Genomic DNA, 22208 nt, shown 5'->3' with positions numbered 1-22208 from the left:
ACCGGTTCTCTGCCCTAATGATTTCTTCCAACACTAGTCCATCAAACTGCTCAGAAAGTTAACAACCGGTTTTCCCAAAGTGGTGCGAACTAGCTGAAGCCCACCACTGGGAACAACCATGACCTGGATGATTCAGAATCTCCATAGAAACCTACCAGGAAGTTATGAAAGACCTGGCTATTGTCCAAGACTTTGGGGCAGATTGAAGGTTGCATCTGGATGGATTTATTTTTAATCTTTGGGCTGCTTATGGTTTCTTGTATGTTTTCTTTCTTTCCATTTTACTTTTGAACCATAAGCTGCCCAAAGCCATTAGGGGTCAGGTGGCTTCTGAGCTGTATAAATCATCACCATCTTCATCTTCTTCATCATTTCTGTAAACACCACCATCTCCTGCTCTTCAAATCATCATCACATCCTATTCCATTTTATATGGTCCATAATGATGTCTCTCGTGGCTTTTATTGTGGCTCTATCGCTGCCTCTCACTTTCTGTAGTGGTTCCTCACCTTCTACATTCAAAACTTATCTTTGAGAACTTGGGGGAAAGCAGATCACCTCAGAGCTGCTTTTTCCAAAAGGCAACTGGACTTACTTGGGGTTTTTCCCCCTTTAAAAACCTTTTTGCTTTTCATCCAAGAAGCTTCTTCTGCAAATGTTTTCAAAGAAAAAAAATCAAGGAAGTCCAGTTGCCTTTTGGAAAAAACACCTATGGAAGAAGCATAACAATTGAGAATCTATACAGATGTTCACACTTTACTATGTGGTAAAGTAAACACACAAACAAACCCACACACCTTTGATGTAGTCATTAGGCTAGAAACTTGGAAATCATGACTTGTTGTAGCTCTGTTTTAGGCATAAAGCTAAGTCGGGTGACCTTGGGCCAGTCATTTTCTCTCAGACCTAGGAAGTAGGCAATGGGGAATCACTTCTGAAAAACCTTGTCAAGAAAACTTCAGGGACTTTTCCAGGCAGTCTCTGAGAATTGTGTGAACAGAAAAAATAAATGTATGATGTATGCAAGTATATTTCTTGACATGCACATAATTATGGATAGTGCCAAATCATGCCCCAATCTGACTGGATCAGGCCAATCACACAAATGGACTCAGGATTCACCAAATTTCAGAGGAAGTCATCTAGCATGCAAGACATTCTTAAGATGAAATTAGTTTTTATGCATCTTTAAAATTGATTTTTTTACATCACTGGAAAATCCTAAACACGATTGGCCAGAATCTGCATACATTTCTCTGGGTGCAGAAAAAAAAAAACCTTTTTTATTGGATAATTTGGATTGAAAAAGGTAACAAGTCTGCATGAGACACTATCACAACGTTAAAAAGGAGAAACAATTGCAAAGCAAAAAGGATAAGGCATGGCATGCAATCCAATAAGATCAAAGTGAAACATCACCAGGACTTAGAGCTTCCAGGTCAGTGGGAAAACAGTACAGAATACAAAGTAACAGGTCACACCATGGTCTTGGAATAATACACAAAGTTGTATGTCCCACACCACTTTGTGTTAAATGTGAGGCTGGCTGATGATTGAATTTCTCATCTCCAATCTCTGCTTGAGCTCAGATACCAGAGCTGTGTCGGTTGCGTGGAGAGCTCCCTTTTTCCTTGCCTGCTTATTTACGAACTTAGGGCTCAGGGATCCTGAAACTGTGGACAATTTCCAGGTGGGTTCCTGGATCTTGAAGAGAGAGGCTTGCGATGGGATTGGCACAGAGGGTGGTGGGGGCGGCAGAGACGGAATCTGGGAACTGTTATTGCTGTTCTCATTCTGCAAGCTGATGTTGTCTTCATTGACTGTAAATTTCTCTGCCGCATGGCTAGTGGACTTCTTGAAGCTCAACCACTGCATCCTAAAGGTACGAGGTTGATAATTCGGCCTCTTTTTGATGATCCGTCGTGCTGGCATGATCCTGGGGGACCTTTTATTGCGCCAGAACATGGCAGTGGAGATGAAAAGGATGACCATCACCATGATCCCAATCAGGCCTGCCAGGACTCCTATGGCCTTCATTGGGTTGTCTTTGGTCTTCATCAGAAAGGCAGCCATTGGTCCTGTGTGAAGAGTCTGCAAAAAAGCACAAAGGGAAGAAATGACATCCTCCAGACCAGGGTGGAGATTCCACTTTCATTGGTCCTAAACATCTGACAACTAGAATGGACCAACAATCTAAACCAGGAGTGTCAAACTGGTGGCCCGTGGGCTGAATGTCTCATGATTCCACATCCACCCCAGCTCTGTGAAGGGAAGAATGTTGTAATATGTTATGTGGCAAAGTGACGTGGCGAGTTTGACAGCTATGATCTAAACCATTTTGATTTTTGACAGTCAGATTTAAAGATTTAAAAGCCTGTCAGAAGAATTAATTTGGGTTTCCAACTTGAGCTGGAAAAACTAAAAATGAAATCCAGACAGCTGTGAGGAAAGGTGAAATATTCCTTCCCTAAAGCCAAGGGTTTGCCTTTAGGGGCAGCTGCAAAGATTATGAGGATGGAGACATCATTTCATAGGGGAGCTTGTCCTGCATGTGGAAGTGATAGAAAACTTCCCACAAGCCCACAGAGAATCCTGACAGCATTAGAGTAGCAATTATACAATGAAGCAATTCATCCAGGATGCAGTTGTAGCGCTCTGTTCTTTGACATGCAATGCTGGTAGGTTTTGTTAATTGCAAATGGAAATATTCCAGGAAAATTCTTGAAAGGGGTGACCACCTGGCCACTTATGGTACTCTGCACATTAGCCTAAAGAAGCTGGAATTTTGAGGGGCAGGGGAATGATATTCCACAAAAATGGTTCAATATCAATCGATTATATTTCCTTGGACTCTTGGTGGAACTCCATCACAAACCAGGCTCAAAGTGAGATAATTTTATATCTAGAAGGTACTCATCCTCTCAAAAGTTTTAAATCTCCAGAAAACAAAATAATGTTTTAAAAGCAACAGTGAAGAGGATTTGCTAAGCACATTGCTGAATTTTCTGTATCAATTATACTTAGAGGGTCTCAAATCAATTTTCAGTGGCTGAAATTGAGCATGTTCTGTTTTCCTAGCAGTCTTTTATAGATCCTGACAAATCTAAAACAATGCACCTTCACACTGAGATAATCCATTTTAGTTGAAGAGGCAGAGCTTTTTCCTATGGCAAACACCCAAGTCAAGTAATAGGCACTACAGTCTCTCAAGATATTGTATTAAACACAAATGAATGAACTGTTTGTTTAGCAATTTAACACAGACAGTTTTGTGGTGCTCTCTGAATCATTTCCTGGATTTGGCTCTCAGGATGTAGCCTGAAGGCTTTCAGTCTTTTCCTGTAGATGGCAGCAGAGATCATCACGATTTGAGAAACGATAGAAAGGAAGTCATTCATGCAGCTTGCACACGCTCCCTCCACAGACATTTCTACAGGTCTAAAATTTAGATTTTATGCTTCATTTGGTTTGAGAGAAAAACACAGGTAGTCCTCAATTTATGACCACAACTGAGCCCCAAATTTCTGTTACTAAATGAGACATTTGCCCCATTTTATGACTTTTCTAGTCTCAGTTGTTAAGTGAATCACTGCAATTGTTAAGTTATAACCAGGTTGTTAAGTGAATCTGGCTTCCCCATTGACTTTGCTGGTCAGAAGGTTGCAAAAGGGGATCACACGACCCTTCTGCAACCATCATAAATAAGAGTCAATTGCCAAGTGTCCAAATCTTGACCATGTGACCATTGGGATGCTGCAATGGTTGTAAGTGTCAAAAATGGTCATAAGTCACTTTTTTCAGTGCTGCTGTAACTTCAAATGGTCACTAAATGAATTGTTGTAAGTTGAGGATTACCTGTAAGATGGTTCAGTGTATAAAGTCTGGGCATATTCACAAATGGGATAAAGTCTCACCATAGAAATAAGGATATAAACAAGAGAAAATAAATCCTTATCAGCAATAGTGGAGATAAAGGTTGAAGGTTCCCAGCCCCAGAAATGGCCCAAATAGGAATAAGAAAATCCCTTAGACTTATCACAAAGCCACTTCACAGGGCTTTGCAGCCCCCACTAAGCAGTTTTCAGATACATTGCCCCCAACAATCTGGGTCCTCGTTTTACTGACCTCAGAAGGATGGAAGGCTGAGTCAACCCTTGAGCCAGTCAGAAACAACAAAAAAAAAAAAAAAAAAAAAAAAAAAAAAGAAAGGAAAAAAAAAACAGACCCAGGAAACTACAGACCAATCAGCCTAACATCAATACCCGGGAAGATACTGGAAAAGATAATAAAAAAATAGATCTGCCAACATCTAGAAGCAAGTAAAATAATAACTAGCAGCCAGCATGGGTGTGAAGTTCCCAAAAGATGCCCTAATTAATTTACGAGCCTCGAGACAAAGAAACATACCTGTGTCTCCCCTCCCCTCCCCTCAGTCTGTGTCATAAATCATATCCACTAACAAGGTTCTGCAGCAGGCTGTGAACTTTTGCACCTCACACATTTGCTGTAGAAATCTGAGATCTGACCCTGGTCGAAGGTATGCATGGAATTCTCCCTCCCTTTTCCATGTCAACTTGATAATAGTCATGGAAACATTTTATAAGTTGACCATAGGCTCCCCTCACTTCCTGAAAATGACCTGTGTGAAAACAATTTTTTTTGAGTGCAGGTATATAATTTAGGGATGCGTCCCTCCCCCAGGCTTGCCTGGATTTTCTGCATGGAATTTTGCTATAAGGTGATCAGCCTGGATATTTCTACTTTTTACCCAAGTGCTAAGGGGTAGCACTTCCACTTGAATAAGTATTGGAGTCTCCTGTGCCACCTCGAATCAAGGACTCATTGAACCTCATAATGGTTAGGGTTAGGGTTAGGGTAGTGGTCTCAGAGTGGATCCGATCACAGGTTTTAAGAGGCTACTATGGAATGCCAGGTGTATCTTCCCCAGCGATCAAGGCAGTTTCAATTGCACTGTGACTGGGTTGATGATCTTTGCTATGGTGAATGGTCCCATAAACTTTGGCCCAAGTTTCTTGCTAGGCAGTTTTAATCTCAAATATTTTGTGGAGAGGTAAACCTTCTCACCCACCTGGAATGGCCATTGCGGAGCCTGGTGTTTATCTGCCTGTTTCTTGTAGGTTTGTGCCACTTTAGCTAGCACTTTTTTGACATTTTCCTAGGTTGCTTTCAGCATCGACATCCAATCAGTCAACTGAGGAGGAGGGATCCCTTGGATACACAGGCATTGGGACAAAGTCCATGCCACTCACTAATACTGTGAACAGCATTATTTTATGTGACTTCAGCAAAAGATAAGAGGTCTGCCCAATTGGATTGCTGATAGTTCAAGTAGAGCTCAGGTACTGCTCTACCATAGCGTTCAGTCTCTCTGCTGCCCCATTGGTGCTCGGATGAAAATCTGAGCTAAGACCCTGGGATGACCCAATGGCCCGCAGGAACTCCCTCCAGAACTTAGCTGTGAACTGGACCCCTCTGTCTGAGATAATTATTTGAGGTACTCCATGAAAGCAATAGATGTGCTTCATGAACAGTTTGGCCAGCTTGTGAGTTGAGGGTAGTCTGCTGCAGGGTAGGAAGTGTGCCTGTTTGGAGAACAGGTCTACTACAGTCCAAATCACCATGTTTCCCCAACTTTTCGGCAACTCTACTATAAAGTCCATTGCAATCTCCTCCCAAGGCCTCGTTGGTTCTGCTACTGGTTGCAGCAGTCCGGGGGATGGGTGGGTTCCTGGTCATCGTTTCATTGTGGCACAGATGGTGCAACTTTTCACATAACTATCCACATCTTTCTTTATGCCAGGCCACCAGAACTGCCTTTGGGCTAATTGTAAAGTCTTTAGGAACCCAAAGTGGCCTGCTGGTTTGGCATCGTAGCTTCTCTGGAGAGTTAGGGTGCGTAGGGATAACAGGACATAGAGTTTCATCCCCTTCCATGTGAGGTCATCTCTTTTTGTCAAGTTGTTTTAGTTGTTTTGGAACCAGGGGTCTGCTAGCAGTTTGGTTTTGAGTTTTGTGGTTAGGTTGTTTGTGGTTTGGTCTTGCCGATCACGGCATTGCCACCTGGTGGTCACTTGGGCAGCTGTTTGAGTAGAGGGAATGACGCTGTCCACCACCTGCTCCTGTTTGCATTTGTACTGGGGCATGTGGGAGGGGGTGTCAGCTAGAAAGTTCCTCCCCTCTGGGATGTGCTTTAAAATAAAATTGAAATGGTTGAAGTATTGAGCCCATCGGACTTGTTTGGGTTAGCGCCTCTAGATTTTTGTGGTTGGTCCAGACTTCGAACGGTTTCTGGCTCCCTTCCAACAGGTGTCTCCAGGTTAGCAGTGCCCATCTCACTGCAAAAGCCTCTTTTTCTCAAGTGGCCCATTGTCTCTCTGTGTCTGTGAGCTTGCAGGTGGGGGAGGCACAGGGTTGTAAGTTTCCTTGGTTGTTTCTTTGGAGTAGTTCCACTCCCACTGCCATATCGCTGGCATCTGCCTGGATCATGAAGGATTGCTCGGGGTCAGGATGCTTCAGTACCGTCTCCTTTGCAAACATTTCTTTTAGTGTTTCAAATGCCTCTTGGCAGATTAGGTCCCACTATAGAGGTTGTCCCAGGCTAGGTTTCATTCCTGGGCTCCCTGTTTTCAGGAGGTCTGTCAGGAGTTTGGCAATCTTCACAAAGGAAGGAAGGAATTTCCTGTAAAAGTTTGCGAACCCTAGGAAGTTTTGTAGCTGTCTGCAGGTGCGAGGGGGTTGCCAGCCTAAGATGGCTTGTACTTTGTCTGGGTCCATCTCTATTCCCTCATTTGACACTCTGTAACCCAGGCAGTCTGATTGTGCATGGTGGAATTCATATTTTGATACCTTGACGTACAGGTTGGCTTCCAGAAGTTTTTCCAGTACTTGGTGAACAAGGGGTATGTGGTTGTTCATGGTCTCGGTGTAGATAAGAAAGTCATTCAGGTAGACAAGGACCCCCTTGTAGAGGTGCTCATGCAGCACCTCGTTTATTAGCTGCATGAATATTGCTGGGGGGCCCTGCAGTCCAAAAGGCGCTTTGAATTGAAAGTTCCCTAGGGAGCAGTTGAATGCTGTTTTACACTCATCTCCCTCTCTGATACGGTAGTATGCTTCTCTGAGGTCTAGTTTGGTGAAGACTTTTCCCTTGGCTAGATGAGATAGCATGTCCTTCATGAGGGGGAGAAGGTATAGGTTGTGTATGCTTACCCCATTTATCCCTTGAAGGTCCACCCATAATTTCATAGTTCAATCTTTTTTCTCTTGAAGAGGACTGGCTTGGCTGGCTCAATGAACCTCCTTGATAGGTTTTTGTCTATGTATTTGTGCATCTCTTCCATTTCCCAGGGCATCATGGTGTACAGTTTGGGCTTGGGTAGTTTTGCCCCGGGGATGATTTTGATGGCACAGTCTGCCTCACAGTGGGGAAGCAGAATATCGCACTCAGTCTCACTGAATACTTCTGCGAGGTCCTGATATTCCCTCAGAATCTGTTCAGTCTTTGGGGTTTTGTCGGATATGGTTGCCAGTTGTTCTGGTGGGCTCTTTTGGGGGGTTTCCTGTGTGGGTAGTATTTCTGCTTGCTGGCATGGGAGGGGTTGTGGGCCCCTTGCTATCCTAAGTCTGTGGGTACTCCCTTGCCACCAGATGGTCGGTCCCCACTTGTCTAGCCATGAAAGTCCCAGTACGACTGTGTCTGTCATTTTGAGGGCTATTATGAATTGAATTACTTCCCAGTGATCCGCTAGCTCTAACATCACTGGTTCAGTCAGGTGGGTGGCATAGGCTCCCCCCATTAGGGACCCGTTGACCTGTTTGAACTAAATCAGGTGGGCCAGTCTTTTTGTTCTGATCCCCAGTTTCAGGACCGTGGTTATGTTGATCAAGCAGCTAGTGCAGCCTGAGTATATTAAGGCTTGAAAATCCTCCTGGTTTCCTGTTTTTGGGGCTGTGAGGCATATTGGGAAAAGGAAAGGCTGAATTGGTTCACTCACCATTGGGTTATTTTGTCCCTCATAGGTCATTGTTGCCTGGGATTCCACCCCTTTTGCCTGAGGAGGAAGGGGCCTCTGCAGCCTAAAGGGCTTTCCGGGATGTGTTGGTGACCCGTTTGGGGCCTCGTTCTGGTTGTGCCCTGGGTGGTGGGTCTGGCCTTGGTTTTGGGGTTGGGGTTGAGCACACAGATGCCATATGGCCCATCCCCTTGCATCTGTAGCATCTCAGTGGACTTCAAGGGAGGCCTGGTCTCAGGGCCTGCTGTGATGCTATGGTTCCCTGTCAGCTGGGTGGTTTCAGGTCAGGTTGACCTCTCTCTTTCATGTCCGGTTGCTTTCTCATGTTGTTGGCATGCAGCCCACTGTCGACTTTTGTTGCTTCTTGGAACCCTTCAGAGAGTCAATTTGGGATGTTGCGGTATTTGGTTACATGGGCAATTTGCTTGCCAAGGCTTATTCTGAAAAAAATGCACCAGTAGCCACTCTGATAAAGGGGGTAGCCTTCCAATGACCCTCCTAAATTCATCTATGTGCTCTTTGATGGGGCAGCCCCTCTGCTTTAGGTTGCTGAGTTCTTCTTCCACATATGGGTCCTCCTCCACTTCCTCAAATCTGGCCTCTAGCAGTGGCAAGAAGTCATCTATGTCTTGCAGTTGGGGGGCTCTCCTCCTTCTATTGGGTGGAGGAGGGGGGCTGCGCTCCAATCTGCATCTCCTCCCTTCAACAGGATCAGATGTCCCTCCCCTCTCTTTTAGGTGGCATGATGGCCCCTCATCATGAAGGTTGGTCAGGTCAAAATCCTCCCTCAGATGCTCTATTGCACTCCCCAGGGATTCCATCTGGGGCTTTGGGAACCTGGCTTGTGCCCAGTCCCACATCCAGTCCACCCTTGCCAGCTCGCTCGAGACCCTTTCCATTATCTGGGAATTGGGGTAAGGGACTCAACTTCAGCTGCCTTAGGGGCTAATTTCCACCAGTACTCATCTTTTCTTGCTTCTGCCACTGGGAAAGGCATTGCAGCTTGGATGTCTGTAGCTTTGATGTCTGTAGCTTTGATGTCTGTAGCTTTGATGTCTGTAGCTTTGATGTCTGGAGCTGGCCGCACTCCTTCAGCTGCAATCAGGCTTTCTTTGGATAATCCGCCTTCTGCCATGGTTGCCTGATTTTCCCTCCAAGCACCCCAAATATCGGGAAGTGATTGGATTCAGGAAACCCGGAAATCTTGATAGATTTTTAAAGTCAGATTTGGCTCTCTGTGAAGTTCCCAAAAGGTGTCCTAATTAATTTACGAGCCTTGAGACAAAGTTCAAAAGAAATACAGTCATTTATTAGGAGCAACATTTTGGCATATTCTTCTGTGGAGCCAAATCTGATTTCCAGTTAATGGTATCTGAACTTTACCCCTATGTCTCCCCTCCCCTCAGTCTGTGCCATAAATCATATCCACCAACAAAGTTCTGCAGCAGGCTGTGAACTTTTGCACCTTGATCATGTCAAATCAATCTTCTTTCATTCTTCAACATAGTGACTAAATTAGTAGACCAGTGAAGTACTGTGACAAAATATACTTAGTTTTCAGCAAGGCACTTGACAAAGTAGACCACAACCTACTTCTTGGTAAGCTAGAAAAAAGTGGGATAGATAGCTTCACCACCAGATGGATTTGCAACTGGCTGACAAATTATACTCAACGAGTAATCTTTAATGGGTTTAAGTCTACACGGAGAGAAATAAGCAGTGGAGTACCACAAGGTTCTGTCTTAGGCCCAGTACTCTTCAATATCTTCATAAACAACTTAGATGAGGGAATAGAAGGGGAACTTGCCAAATTTGCAGATGATACTAAGCTGGCAGGAATAGCTAAAACCCTAGAACTGTGGTGGCTAACCCTTTTCTAAAGGTGTGCCAAAATTGTGTGTGCTTGCACTATTGCATATGCACATGTGCCCCTCCCCCTGCGCATGCACATGTGATCCCCTGCACATGTGCACGTGACCCACCCACATGGGGGGGGAGTTTTCACCCTCCCCAGGCTCCGGAGGCTTTCCTGAAGCCTGGGGAGGGAGAAAATGGCTTCCCCCAGCCCTCTGGAAGGCCAAAAATCAGTTGGCCATCATGCACATGCATGCTGGAGCAGAGGGATGCCATGTTGGCAAATATGGCTCCATATGCCACCTGTGGCATGTGTGCCATAGGTTCACCATCACGGCCCTAGAAGATAGGCTCAAGATCCAGAGAGATTTGAACACTGGGCCCTATCTAAGAAAATGAAATTCAATGGAGAGAAAAGTGAAGTCTTACATGTAAGCAAGAAAAAGCCAAACGTACAAATACAACTGGGTGAAACCAGGCTTAATAGCAGTGGTTGTGAGAGGGATCTTGGAGTCTTAGTGGACAACCAGCTAAATATGAGGGAGCAGTGTGGAGCAACAGCCAAAAAAGCCAATGCAATCCTAAACTGCATTAACAGGGGGAAACAATCAAGATCACGTGAGCTACTAATACCACTCTATAAAGCCTTAGTAAGACCACACGTAGGGTACTGCATCCAGTTTTGATCACCATACTATAAAAAAGATATTGAGACTGTAGAAAAAGTGCAGAGAAGAGCAACCAGGATGATTAAGGAACTGGAGACTAAAACATACGAAGAATGGTTACAAGAGCTAGGTATGGCTAGTCTGATGAAGAGAAGGACCAGGGGAGACATGATAGCCATCTTCCAATATTTTAGGGATTGCCACAGAGAGGAAGGGGTCAAGCTATTTTCCAAAGCACCCAAAGGTCAGACAAGGAATAATGGATGGAAACTGACCAAGGAGAGATTCAACCTAGAAATAAGGAGGAACTTTCTGACAGAACAATCAACCCATGGAACAACTTTCCTTTAGAAGTTGTGGGAACTCCATCACTTGAGACTTTCAAGAAGAGATTGGACTGCCATTTGTCAGAAATGGTGTAGTCTAACCCCCTGCTTGAGCGAGGAGTTGGACTGATGACCTATAAGGTCCTTTCCAACTCTGTTAATCTGTTAAAGTTCTGTTAAGGGATCAAACTGCTGGCAATGGGCAGAATTAGCCTGCAATGCTGCATTCCAACTGCTGGGCCCCCACGGCCATGCAAATAATGATTCCTCTCTTCTGATAACAATGCTGCCCAATTCCTCTGGCATAATAAACAAAGGTTTATGACCTATGTTTCCTCCATTGAGACTTTGCTCAATCCATAAAAAAGGAAATTTTTGATGTTATCACTAAAACAGCAGAAAAAGATAAGGTGACGAACTCATCAGCTCAACCCATGGATTATAAACGACTAATGTTTGAGTGGAAGGCATGTTTTATTGCTCATTTATTAAATCTGATTTGCTATCTTGGAAAACTCTGTCAACACCTCAGTTGCTGACATCAGACTAACCTTGTGTCAACCTACGGATAATAAATAGAATATATAAAAATGGAATGTATCCCATGGAATGGAAGACAAGAGCATTCTTGTCATAAATATCTACAGTTTTATATGTTTTCTGCTAGGAGGAATGAAAAGGCTATTTTGTATAAACCAAGGATCAGAGAGAGAGAGGTAGCCCCTTCCTACTGAAATCTCTTTCAAATGTTCTCTGTCATTCATCTTCGTTACTTTGGTTGTTGGGAATGTCAGACTGCAGATATATGAGAGAGATCTTCTCAGGTACCTTCACATTTGCTGTATCAACACATTTTTGAAAAAACTGACAGGTTTTTTTTACCCACCACAAAGAAACTGTGGCCTATGGATCCCATATAGGATGAAAACTTACATATAACTTAAATGCATTTCAACAAACACCCATATATTACCTAGCCTTTTTGGTGTCCATTCAAAATTCTTGTCTATATTGTAATTATCCTATTTTATCTACATTAGTGTTGGTTACTTAATAAGATTAATAAGCTACTTCTTCAATTAAAAACAACGATTAGAGATGCAAAAATGTAATACTGAATAAACGGAGAGAAAGGAAACAAACAGAGAACCAGTTTTAAAAATCAGATTATAGAAAAAATTAAGATAGAAAATAAGTTCATAACCCAAATTTTGCTCCTGGAGTGTGTATTTCTAGTTTTTACTCCAGAATTAGTGAGGAAAGAGAAGAGTTTAGTTGGACTCAAGAGAGGGAATTTATAGTTCTGATGGCCCCAATGTTTTTAAGAGTCTTCAATCAGCCATTTTCAGCCACCTTTCAAACTGAAGCAGTTTGGGTTTCCCTTGCAATATTTTAATGGGTGGCTTAGAGGAAGTCAGTCTTTCAGTTACTTTGGGTTTACAACATTTTAGGGGTTTCAAGACCATAATAGAAGCACTAATAGGTAGAATTTGTAATTAGGTGTAAACATGTGAAGCAAGACAGAAAGGATGGGGCTGGAACCACAATTTCACACTGAGAAACTGTTATCCGCAGTCGGGTGATGGCATTGCTAGCATCAAAACAGGAGGGCTAGTCCAGGTTCTAGTTTTGTGAACCAACTAAATCTAAGCAAAGGCCTACCTAGTTAGAGCAATCATGTGTCCAGGAACAGAGCTGATTCCAGTTCTCCTCCCCAAAGAGAACCCCCAATTCAAGAGAGCCAATGGTCAAGATAAGAAAGGCATTCAAGGTGGGCTGGACTCAGATCTCTTGTGGGCATACAGGAACTCATGACTGATGATGCATTTGACCTCCTTCCTTGGGCTTAGCTTGGTTGTCCCCTATAAAAAGTTTCCATTGGATTATACTACAAGGTGTTGCCCAACTGCAGTTAATAGACACTCTGTTGTTTTTCAGCCATCTCCCTTAATTGCCCACTTGTTTCATCAATTTTCTCTTCTTACCTCTTCTCTGATGCCAAGTTTCAGAACAGCTGTGGTGCTAAACGATGGAGACCCTCGATCCTTCGCTTGGATGATCACTGACCAAATGCAATCTTTGTTCTTGGTGATGTTGTGAATGACATCCAAGGATCGTATGTAAGATTTCAATTTAATTTCTCCAGAGCTTTGATCAATATCAAACACATCGGCCGGATCAGTCTGCATAATGGCGTAGTCCACAATGTTATTGGGTTCTTCTGCATCTTGATCTATTGCCTGTTTTAGTGGGAGGGGGGGGGTTCAGATCAATGAAAAATCATTATTTAATAAATGTTCATCTATTTTAAAGAAGGCAAGAAAAATTCACTAAATGTCTATTTACTGTGTCCCCAATATGGGCCCTGGATTTCAGATTATACAGTGAAATATAGTATAACATAGATTATGGATCAAATTGGTTTCTGGAAGTAAGCTTAACTATTAGAATTTTGAAATCACATTTTCTTTTCAAAATGTAGCTACTGTATTCCTGCCAATTTTAGGTAGGTAGGTAGGTAGGTAGGTAGGTAGGTAGGTAGGTAGGTAGGTAGGTAGATAGATAGATAGATAGATAGATAGATAGATAGATAGATAGATAGATAGATAGATAGATAGACAGACAGACAGACAGACAGACAGACAGATAGATCTAGAGACAGAGATTTCTCAACTATTTCTTCACTGTTGAGTTGCAGAACTTTCTCAATGCTCTGCTGTGTCCTTTATTCCTTTCTAGAAAGCATTTTTTTAAAAAAATCTTTTTGCACTCCTTTTTAGATATGGCCTTTTGTTTTTCTTTCCACCTTCATGCTTAGTATTTTCCATTTTCATAAGTATTTTCCAATGTATTCACGTCTATACGAAAGTACAAATTATCTTTTTAAGTATTTTTAGGAGTGAAGTGACACTTGACCTGGGCTCTCACTGATATGACTCATTGAAAAGAATGACTTCCATTCTCATCCAGCTAATTCCGTAGTTTAAAAAATAATATCGCCTTTGGGAAATATGATAATATTTAGCTGAGCTGCAGAGCACTTTGGATTCATTTCCAAAAAAGTGCATTTGAAAGTCATCTCATTTTTTTCTCCTCAGGATCATGGATAAATGGTGATCCTAGGAAAAGATGTTGCTGCTTTCAAGAGTTGCAGAGAAGTTACTTCCATGTTGTTCTCCAAACCACCGGATTCCGAGGAGGAACCCAAAGCCCCACACAGCCCCTATTATTTAGCTTTTCATCTTATTATTATCACAAACCATCACATCTCAGACAGCAACAATATTTGGACCCACCTCAACTTTTACTGGGGATCCAATAATCATGGTTTTTTCCTGAATGTTCTCACTGAACTCTGGAGAATGATCATTGACATCAAGGACAGTGATGAAGACTTCGGCCAAACTATGCTTTCCTTCTATATCTTCTGCCTTCACGAAAAAATGGTACTTAGAGCTGATTTCTGCATCTAGGTTGGCCCACGGCTGAGTGTAGATAATCCCAGTAGATGGATGAATCAGAAATCTGGGGAGGAAATGAGGGAGATTTATTCTGCTCAACTATATAGACAAAGGAGCATTGTAACCTCTCCTAACTTAAGAAAGTGAATAGTCTTGAAATAGAGTATTTCAAAAGGAACCTTTTATTAAGAAGAATGGAAGCCATTAAAGTCAAAGCAACATCTGAGTTCCCTTAGACAATGCAAGTAGAATTGAAGCAGTAGAGACCCCTCCCATTTGTTAGAATGCAGATTCTAGCCGATACACAGGTGTGAAGATGTTTCCTTCATCATCTGCCCTGAGAACCGAATAAACATACCTTCCCATGGCTATCTTCCATTACACAGTAAAGTGTAATGTCCCAGATGGCCATCATAAACGTTCCCCCAAAAGGTGATGGGATCTCAGGCATTTCGGTGCCAGGAAACGAGTTGTAAAATATCGGTTGTCACAGGCACTGTCAATAAATTGACTCCAAGGCCCGCCCCCTCCTCCCAATTGAATGGCAGTATCACTTTTAGGGATCTGACAAGCATCCTATAGCTCAGAATCACTACTGTCAACATTATTATAGGTTAGAGATGATATATTAACTAATTTAGTTGCATAGCCCATTAATTATTTTTCAGCATATTCAAAACAACATACCATTAAACTTTTTTACAGGATTTCCTATTCTACAAATCCTTCAGGACCACTACAATAAAGTTACTTTTTCAGATTTGAGACTCACTGAGGCTATTTTTAGGAATTACAAAATCCATTTTTAAAATGGAAAGACACAGGATAGCCCAGTTGAAGAGCTGAATTTCCTGACTTGAGGAGAAAAACTTCATAATATGGTGGAGTTGGGAAGGACCACAGGGACAATCTAGTCCATAATCTACTCAGATTTGGTTACCAGTTAAATAGTATGATCCTGGATAGAATAATTCTATTCTATTCTATTCTATTCTATTCTATTCTATTCTATTCTATTCTATTCCTATTCCTATTCCTATTCCAATTCCATTCCATTCTATTTGTCTCCTCTGTCTATCTACTTATCTAATTTATCTTCTATATCTATGTAACAGTTCAGTTCAGTTTATTTCATTTATATGCCGCCCTTTCCCCCCGAAGGGGACTCAGGGCGGCTCACAACTCAACCAGGGAAGGGGAATACAGACAAAAAGAAATTTAAAAAAACAGAGCATAACAATGCATAATTTAAAAACATACAACAGCCATATCATTCAAGACGGGGGCAACAGCTCTTTAGCCCCAGGCCTGTCAGAACAGCCAGGTTTTAAGGGCCTTGCGGAAGGCCTGGAGGGTGGTGAGGGTTCGAATCTCCACGGGGAGTTCGTTCCAGAGGGTCGGAGCAGCCACAGAGAAGGCTCTCCTCCGAGTAGTCGCCAGTCGACACTGGCCGGCGGATGGAATTCGGAGGAGGCCTAATCTGTGGGATCTGATCGGTCTAGTGGAGGTAATTGGCAGCATAACTATATGGTAACTATATGTGTCTGCCTATATATCTTTCTCTCTCTCTCCCTTCCTCCCCCCCCCTCTGTCTCTGATAGTTTATGGGAAGCAATGCTGTCACAGAAATGTCATGTGCATCAAGTCTTCACACAACAAACACATCTTGAGTTGTATGTTAAGGAGCTCTCTCTCTCTCTCCCCTCTCCCCCCTCTCTTTATAGCAATAGCAATAGCAGTTAGACTTATATATTGCTTCATAGGGCTTTCAGCCCTCTCTAAGCGGTTTACAGAGTCAGCATATTGCCCCCAACAATCCGGGTCCTCATTTTACCCACCTCGGAAGGATGGAAGGCTGAGTCAACCCTGAACCGGTGAGATTTGAACAGCCGAACTGCTGAACTGCAGTCAGCTGAAGTAGCCTGCAGTGCTGCATTTAACCACTGCGCCTCTACACTTTCTTTCTACTCCAAATGGAGACCTTCAGAATGGTAGCAAGAAATACTGAAAATTGCAGCATGAAGCATGAAGTTCATCAGATCTACAGATTACAGAATGAAAGGGCGAAGAAGACTATTTTTTACTGATTGTTCTCGCTCTAGGATTGAACAAGCAGGTTTTGCATTTAATGTCTTTCAGACTCTTCTCCGTATCTGCTCCACTCTGGAGATTGCAGTTCAGAAAAACTCTTTCAGCAGTTCACCCTTTCATTTCAAATAATAGGTTTATAATAGACTTTGATATAGACATTTGATCTGAGCAGGAGAAGGGAATCAGGAAACTTTGTTCCTTCCTTGTACCTTGCCCAAATTAGAATAAGATTGGAAAGAAAGAGAGATGCAAATTATCCTGCTTGAATATGATGAGCAATTTTCTTTCCTTTTAGTACTCCTCACATATGCATTGATGTATTTCCCCTTAAAATATCCTGTTTATATTAAAATTGTATATATTTATATGAGTGTATGCTGGCAAACAGGGATATTGCAAACTTACAGATCTGCTCCTGTTCCATAAATTGAGTATTTTAATTCACCCCAGAGGCCTGAATCTGGATCAATTGCCTGAGGAAGAAAATAAAATGATCGTGATGGGAAGTTTATGAGATTCATATTATACAGTTCTGAAAATTGTTTCATACCTTGCTGCGGAACAGATCATACTAAAGATTCAATATCAGTTTACATGTAAGTGTAAGGTATTAAAATGGCTATTTTTTCAGGGATGAACAATTTTGGGGTAGGAATTTTTCTTTCTGCTACTTCTTAAACCAAATCATCACTATAATATATCCTTGGGAAAAGAGGAGGAGTCTGCTTAATGTATCTGCTTCTTTTTGCAATTTTTGGAAGGTTACCATGCCTTCTAAAATATAGGAGGTACTGGATTTGATTAATGCTCATTGATTTCGATGTGTTGATAAATATAACAAAGGATGACATTTTTGAAGAGAATGATGCCAAACAGCTACACTACCAAGTAGGTTAGAACACAGAAATCAAAATGATAGGGTAGGAAGGGACCTTGGAGGTCTTCTAGTCCAATCCCCTGCTCAAGCAGGAGACCCTAGACCATTCTGCCTAGTCTTACAAACCTCCACTGATGGAGCACCCACAACTTCTGGAGGCAAGCTGTTCCACTGATTAATTGTTCTCACTGCGAGGAAATTTCTCCTTATTTCCAGGTTGGCTCTCTCTTTAATAATCTTCAATCAATTATTTCTTGTCCTGTCTTCAGGAGAATAGGTGGACCCCTAGTTTTCCATGACAGCCCCTCAAATATTGGAAGACTGCTATGATGTCATTCCTTGTCCTTCTCTTTGTTAGTGTAGACATACCCAGTTCCTTCGATAGTTCATAATATGGTTTGGCCTCCAGACCCCTTATCATCTTTATTGCTCCACTCAGCACACTTTCTAGGGTCTTAACATCTATTGTGTATCATGCATTAATAGGTAGAGTATTAAGGAAGTTGTAAGGCTTTTAAAGAATGACATGTACTTACAGTTACAGCAACTACATTGGAACCCCCGGGAGAATTCTCTGGGATCTTGGCGATGTAGTAATCAGATGAAAATTGGGGGATGTTATCATTTGTGTCCAAGAGATGGATCACAATATCGGCCGTTGAACTAAATTTTTCAGGTGTGTCCACTTCTACTGCAAGAAGCTAAGGCCGTAAACAGAGAAGTAAGAATTTGCTCTTTTAAAATATATGAAAGGCTTTCCTTTCTAAGAGATTAACATTGGTGTTCAAATGGTTATAGGGAAAAGCCATCATTCATTGTCATGTTTTGGATCATTTTCCTCCACAAATAAATGGACCTCTATAATGTTTTTGACTCATACTGGGACCTCATTTATTCAGTTGTAGGACTTGTGAGCAAAACAGGTCACATTTTAGGCCAGATTTATGCAGAACTATTGAAAATATCAAAAGATGGTGCCAGCTTTTAAGCATCATCGTGTATATGGTAAAAGAAACAGATAAAGGTTTCCAAGAGTTGTTAAAAAAGAAGCTTGAAAGTGCAGGTGTGTAGTAGCATGTAAAAGTGCATCAAAAGTCACCTAATGTCTGGCCTGCTTCTATTTGGGAAGTTTGCCCTCTCAACTGATCAAATCAATTCTGTTCCTCAGAGAAATCCAAAGTAAAATGTCCTTGCAATAGTCTCTCCCTAAGAATCTGGTCATGAATTACCTTGGCATTCTCTGATGAAAACTTACAGGTTAAGCATATTAGAAATACGAGGTCCTACCATTTCAGAGATATCCATATTTTCCATGTAAAATTTAACACGTGGATCTGGTCAGTGAGCATTTCAGAATCTTTCAAGTGTTTTAATCTTTGTTTTTCCTGTTGTTCTTCTCTAAAAGGTTTGAAGTTCTGAGCTCAAGGCAGTCCCTAAAGTCCTTTCCCAATTGACAATTGCATTCGGTTTTTTCCTTGACAGTGTTTCACTTCTTATCCAAGAAGCTTCAAAACGGAAGAAGATTCTTAGATGGGAAGCGAAATGTTTTCAAGGGGGAAAAAAAGTCCAGGGGAAAAGCATCTTTGGGACAACCGTGACCTGGATGAAGTTAGAAGAGCAAAAACAGAGTCCATTCCCTCTTTTTAATTCAAGTGTGAACTGAAGAAAGTAAAAGTCATTACAATACCTTGAAGGTTAACTCCTGGAACTTTTCGTAATCGATGGCAGCAGAATTTTCCACTATTATTGTGACTTGGGCTTCATTTAGAACTGTCTGAGGGACAACACGGAAAATTCCTCCGAGCCCAACAAGGTGGAGGTTAAATTTAGCATTTGCTCCCTGTGAAGAAAAACCATGAAAAGAATTTAGTTCTGGTAATGGTGGCATGAAAGAGCATTGCTCCACTTCTCATGCAGTATTTGTCCATAAACAAGGTGTGCTCTCTTTATACTTCATTCCCATGTGCAATGGCCACCTCACCCAAATTTCTTTCCATCAGGATTTCTGTACGACCCACAGGACAGGTACTTTAAAGTGACACAGTGGGATCCTTGCTGTTCTCTGAGCTTGGTGATTTTTTTGCAGACATTTTATTACCAAACTAGAAAACATCATCAGTGTAGGTAAGGAGTGGGTTTTGCAGAGTGGAGGAGGAGAAGGAGAAGGGGGGAGAAGACAAAGAAAGGGAGGAGAAAGAAAAAGAAAGAAAAAGGAAAGAAGGAAGGAAGGAAGAAAGAAAGAAAGAAGAAAAAAAGAGACTATGATGTCATTGGTGCTCTGGGCTTGGTGGTTTTCTTGCAGACATTTCATTACCAAACTAGGCATCATCAACAGTGCTAGGTGCATCATCAGTGCTAAAGTAACACAGTCAAGTGCTAAATAACTTCTCCACACTCTGAAGTGCATTTTCAAGACTGAACCCAAAGCACTGGATCACCTTGTTGTTTCATAAGGTGCAGGATGAGACCAGCTTGGCATCAGCAATAAACAAATCAGGCAAAAATGCATCAAGAATAATGATGTTTTGTAGCCTCCGCTTCAGGATGCAGTTCTATTTCCATTGGACTGCTTTTTGTCACAGGAGCACCAACTGTTTATTTATTAAATGTATTTATTTATTTATTCAATTTACCGGCCACTTCTTACCTCTGGTGCCTTACAATAACAGTTGTGAGATTCTGTCCCAAAAGTTATTATTTTTCACTTCAGGAAGGACACTAAGTTTTCCATTATTTAGTTATCACACTTCTCTTGCTGTCCATCTCATGAGGGCCACTCTGAGTGGCATGCAGTGAAATAACGGAGACCATAGATAGCCAGTTGATGTAGTGGTTAAAGTATTGGGCTAGAAACTGTGAGTTCCAGTCTTCCTTTAGCCCTGGAAGTTGAATTATTTTGAGTGGCCCAAAATAAAGAGAGAATATAAGTCTACTAAAAAATAATAATAGTGTCATGTTGGCCCAAAGTTTAATTATGAACTCCTTGTCCAAAGACTAGATTTGATTTTCAGTCACTGCAAATAGTCCACGTAGATTAAGTAAGCAAATCTGAAGTTTTCTTCTGGGGTTAGTTCAGGTTGAAGCTACTCTTGAAGGTTTCCATGGCAACCCTTATCACTTTTTCTGGGGGAGAAGCTGCAGAATACTGGGAGACCTTCAGTAAATTATTATGCAAATGAATCTTAAAGGAAGCAGCACTTAACCCAGCTATGATTATTTTTCAAAGTCACAATCTGGGATGGGTTTCCTGCAGAAGGATTTGGACAAGAAAATGAAAGAAGGAACCAGCTGGTGGATATATTTCACCAAGCAATGGAGCAAATTAGTGATGCTATCATCAAGAGAGGGCAACCTCAATCCAAAGAAAGGCCATCAGGCTTCCTGGACACTATTAAGTCCAATATTTGTTTTCAAAACCAACCTAGAAACACAGAAATCTATAGAAAGCTCAAATCTCCTCCCCACGACTGAATGTGCATGACAACATCCTGATGGTATAGGGAGTCAACAGTCAGCTCTATCTGAATTCCTTGGTGAACACCGGAATGTGATATCAACCTCTTCTCCAAAGACCCTGAAGGCAGGACAAGAAGCCATGGATGTAAACCAAACAAGGAGAGAACCAATCTAGATCTAAGGAGAAATTTCCTGACCATGAGAACAATTAACCAGTGGAATGACTTGCCTCCAGAGGTTGTGGATACTCCATCACTGGAGGTTTTCACGAAGAGACTGGAGAGCCATTTGTCTCAAATGTTTTAGGGTTTCCTGCTTGAGCAGGGGGTTGGATTAGAAGACCTCCAAGGTCCCTTCCACCTCTGTTATTCTGCTATTCCATCCTATAGCCTGTGACATTGCCATGCAAACATGCAAGGGGTGGAGCTTGTACAGTGATGTCTTAATGTGTTTTTAGTAACCTGATTATCATCCCATGGATGGTCATGTTTGGAAAGCAAGCAATGGCCTTAAACAGTGGTTTAAGTATGGTGGTATGTTTTTTTCAAGTTGCATTTTTTTCATTTGCTAAAATGGTTTTGGTGATTTCAGATTCTACATGCTTGATGGCCTGTTTATTTAACTGATTTTCTTGTGCTTTTGGACCCAGATAGCATCTTAGGACTGTGTGAATCACAGCATTATGTTCACATGCTTATATGAGATGGGATCCTTTGGTTTTGCAAACCAGGCTTTAGCATGTAGCATGTTGTGTGAACCCAATCCTGATACTAGGAGCAGAAAGATAGAAGTTGGATACCTACTGACCTGATCTGAATCATTGACCATAATTTTGAGGCCCCTCAAGGTTTCACCTTCCAGTGGGTGCTCATAGATGGTCAGCTCAAATTGGTTCTGTGGCCCACTTTCTCCATAGAAGGTTGGTGGGTGATTGTTAAGGTCTACCATTCTGATGATGACCGTGGTGGACGCATGAGCAGTTTCGTTGTCTTCTGAACCAATTTCGGAAGCCTATGGCAAACAGGAAAGAAAAAAGATGAGGAATCTTGCCCTCTCTACGTCCCTTGTGGTCTTGTGTTGCCTTGTGGATGCTGTTCCTTCTGCAAGACTTCTGTGACAATAGTAATAGCAATAGTAGAATTTATTTGGGAAGCCAAGTAGGAAATGATGCAGCTGTTAGAACCCACAATAATGTTAAATGTATCATTTTTGCAATGGTGTCATAACATGCATAAGATTGGATAGTGGGACAGGCGGCATATACATTTAATAAATATATAAAGGCTGCTTTCTGCCACTTGCAGATGCCATGAAACCAGATAAATTTGGATGAGAGCAGATTAATTACTCAAAAAACACATGAAGATAGCTTTCTTTAAAAAATAAAGCTCTAATGTTCAAACAAGTGATAAGATGAAATAGTTATTTACTAAAATCTTTAG

The 22208-nt window shown here is 41.8% G+C and overlaps 1 protein-coding gene across 1 annotated transcript in view; it reads right to left on the bottom strand.

Annotated features, from left to right (window-relative positions):
- Positions 1 to 1530: 1530 nt before the first annotated feature.
- The window catches only part of CDHR1 (cadherin related family member 1), a 42308-nt gene continuing 21630 nt past the window's right edge, over positions 1531 to 22208 (bottom strand). The window contains exons 11-17 of the mRNA XM_032231472.1: positions 21574 to 21777; positions 18998 to 19150; positions 17847 to 18011; positions 16839 to 16906; positions 14178 to 14406; positions 12867 to 13121; positions 1531 to 2091 (exon numbers count right to left, since the gene is read on the bottom strand). Of these exons, the coding sequence (XP_032087363.1) occupies positions 1531 to 2091; positions 12867 to 13121; positions 14178 to 14406; positions 16839 to 16906; positions 17847 to 18011; positions 18998 to 19150; positions 21574 to 21777 (1635 nt within the window). The remainder of the gene's footprint in view (positions 2092 to 12866; positions 13122 to 14177; positions 14407 to 16838; positions 16907 to 17846; positions 18012 to 18997; positions 19151 to 21573; positions 21778 to 22208) is intronic.

Source organism: Thamnophis elegans, chromosome 15 (genome assembly GCF_009769535.1).
Source record: "Thamnophis elegans isolate rThaEle1 chromosome 15, rThaEle1.pri, whole genome shotgun sequence".
Classification (NCBI taxonomy): domain Eukaryota; kingdom Metazoa; phylum Chordata; class Lepidosauria; order Squamata; family Colubridae; genus Thamnophis; species Thamnophis elegans.
This window is presented reverse-complemented; position numbering and strand designations above follow the sequence as displayed.